Source organism: Galeopterus variegatus, unplaced genomic scaffold (genome assembly GCF_000696425.1).
Source record: "Galeopterus variegatus unplaced genomic scaffold, G_variegatus-3.0.2 Scaffold2275, whole genome shotgun sequence".
In the NCBI taxonomy this organism is placed as follows: domain Eukaryota; kingdom Metazoa; phylum Chordata; class Mammalia; order Dermoptera; family Cynocephalidae; genus Galeopterus; species Galeopterus variegatus.
Window position 1 is genome coordinate 118,005 of NW_007728386.1, and position 1,625 is coordinate 119,629.

The 1,625-nt window shown below is 51.4% G+C and overlaps 1 protein-coding gene across 1 annotated transcript in view; it reads right to left on the bottom strand.

Annotated features, from left to right (window-relative positions):
• The window catches only part of ZFAT (zinc finger and AT hook domain containing), a gene marked incomplete at its 3' end in the record, with an annotated part of 116,361 nt that extends 116,115 nt beyond the window's left edge, over window positions 1-246 (bottom strand). The window contains exon 1 of the mRNA XM_008581139.1: window positions 41-246. Coding sequence (XP_008579361.1) covers window positions 41-59 — 19 coding nt within the window. The remainder of the gene's footprint in view (window positions 1-40) is intronic.
• Between the last annotated feature and the right edge of the window lie 1,379 nt (window positions 247-1,625).

The following is a 1,625-nucleotide window of genomic DNA, read 5'->3' on the forward strand; positions in this document are numbered from 1 at the left end:
CCCCCACCCTGCCTCACCCCAACCCCCCAGCCCGGCTCACCTGCCGCCCGCGTTTCCATGGCAACGCCCCCACCGCGGAGGGAAAAAAAGCCTCGAGCTCTTCCGGGCCCCCTCCCTTGCCGACCGAGAAAGCGGGGCGCCCCGCTGATGCTTCGCTTTTTATTTTTATTTTTTTAAGAAAAGAGCCGGCGAGGTTATGGCGAATCTGCGGCATCCAACATGGCGGATGGAGTCTTCGCCCTCCTCCCCGCGGGGCGCCGACGCCTGCGTAGCGGACGTCCGCCTCGGTGACCCTCCCCCAGCGCCCAGCGCGGCCCAGCCTTGCCGGGCTCTCGCGCATGCTCGCGTTTGGAGGACGAGCTTTTGTCCCGATCCGCTGATTCCGCCGCTCCGCGTTTTGAGTCACGCCCAGGAAGGGGCACTGGGGAGGCCCGGAATCCGGATCTCAGGATCGGGAGTCTGCCCGGGTCTGCCCACCGTCCACAGCCCATCTCTGGACTTGGTAGATGTGGGATACCGGGCTGAACGTGGAAGGAGGGTTCAGGGTTCGTGTCCCTTTTCCACGTTTTACTAATTTGGGGACAGCGAATGAGCTTTTCGTGGTCTCAGTTTACTCATTTGTCAGACGGGGTGGTTACAACCTGCATCCCACTCAAGGGACGCGGTGTTTCCCACAGGTGAGATGCTTTGCGCTGGGGGTACCCAGCTGGACCTTAGGTGGTGCAGACTGGACTGAGCAACCTAGAGTCACACGAGAGAACGCGACGCCCTCCTCCTCCCATCTCTGAGTGTCCTGCAGAAGGGGTGGTCATCACACTTTCCGGTGTCAGCTGGCCTCGGTAACGTTGCTCATTTCCCTTCTCTGGCTCAGCTTTCAGCGGACCTTTTCTGGTTGAAATTCTCGTTTTTGATGTTAAGATGGTTAGCTCTAACGCTCGGTTTAGTCTTTAGCTCAAATAACCTCCTCCAAGGACCCACCCCCACTCTATCTAAAGTGACTCTACTGCTAAGTCGGTCTATATTTTCAACGGTGTATCTGTTCCTATCTGACATTAGCCATCCCGATCGCTTACCTCTGTCCATCTTGGTCCCTTTAGCCCCAGAAACTAGAGCTAAGCTTGACAGTTTTGGAATAAATTAACTTTGTGTTGCCTGTGTTTTTAAGGTAAACTTTTTTTCTTAATTGAAACATACTTGATTATACATATTTGTGGGGTACAGTATTGACATATTGTGTACAATATGTCTTCTTACAACAACTGATAACGTTTTTTATTTATGAAAGTAAGATAAAGTTTTCTTTTTAAATACAACTTATTTACATTTTTACAAATTTGTCAACTTAAAAGAAAAGTGGTGCAGAGACATGACCAAAAAATATGTAAAAGCAGACCTTAAGGAACTGGAGTTTGGGAAACACTGATTTATTTATAGGGATCCCCTGAAATGCTAGTGTTTGCCTGTTCTAAGTCTTCCCCTGGAATAGCCCCCTCTGTTGCTGCTGATAAGTTTCTCCTCAAACTGCCCTGAAGCACTTGCCTTGTGTTCCCACCAGTCTGAGTTGCACTCGCCTTGCTCCAGCCCCCACCCCCACTAGTATTTATCCATCTGCATAGCCCTGTCCC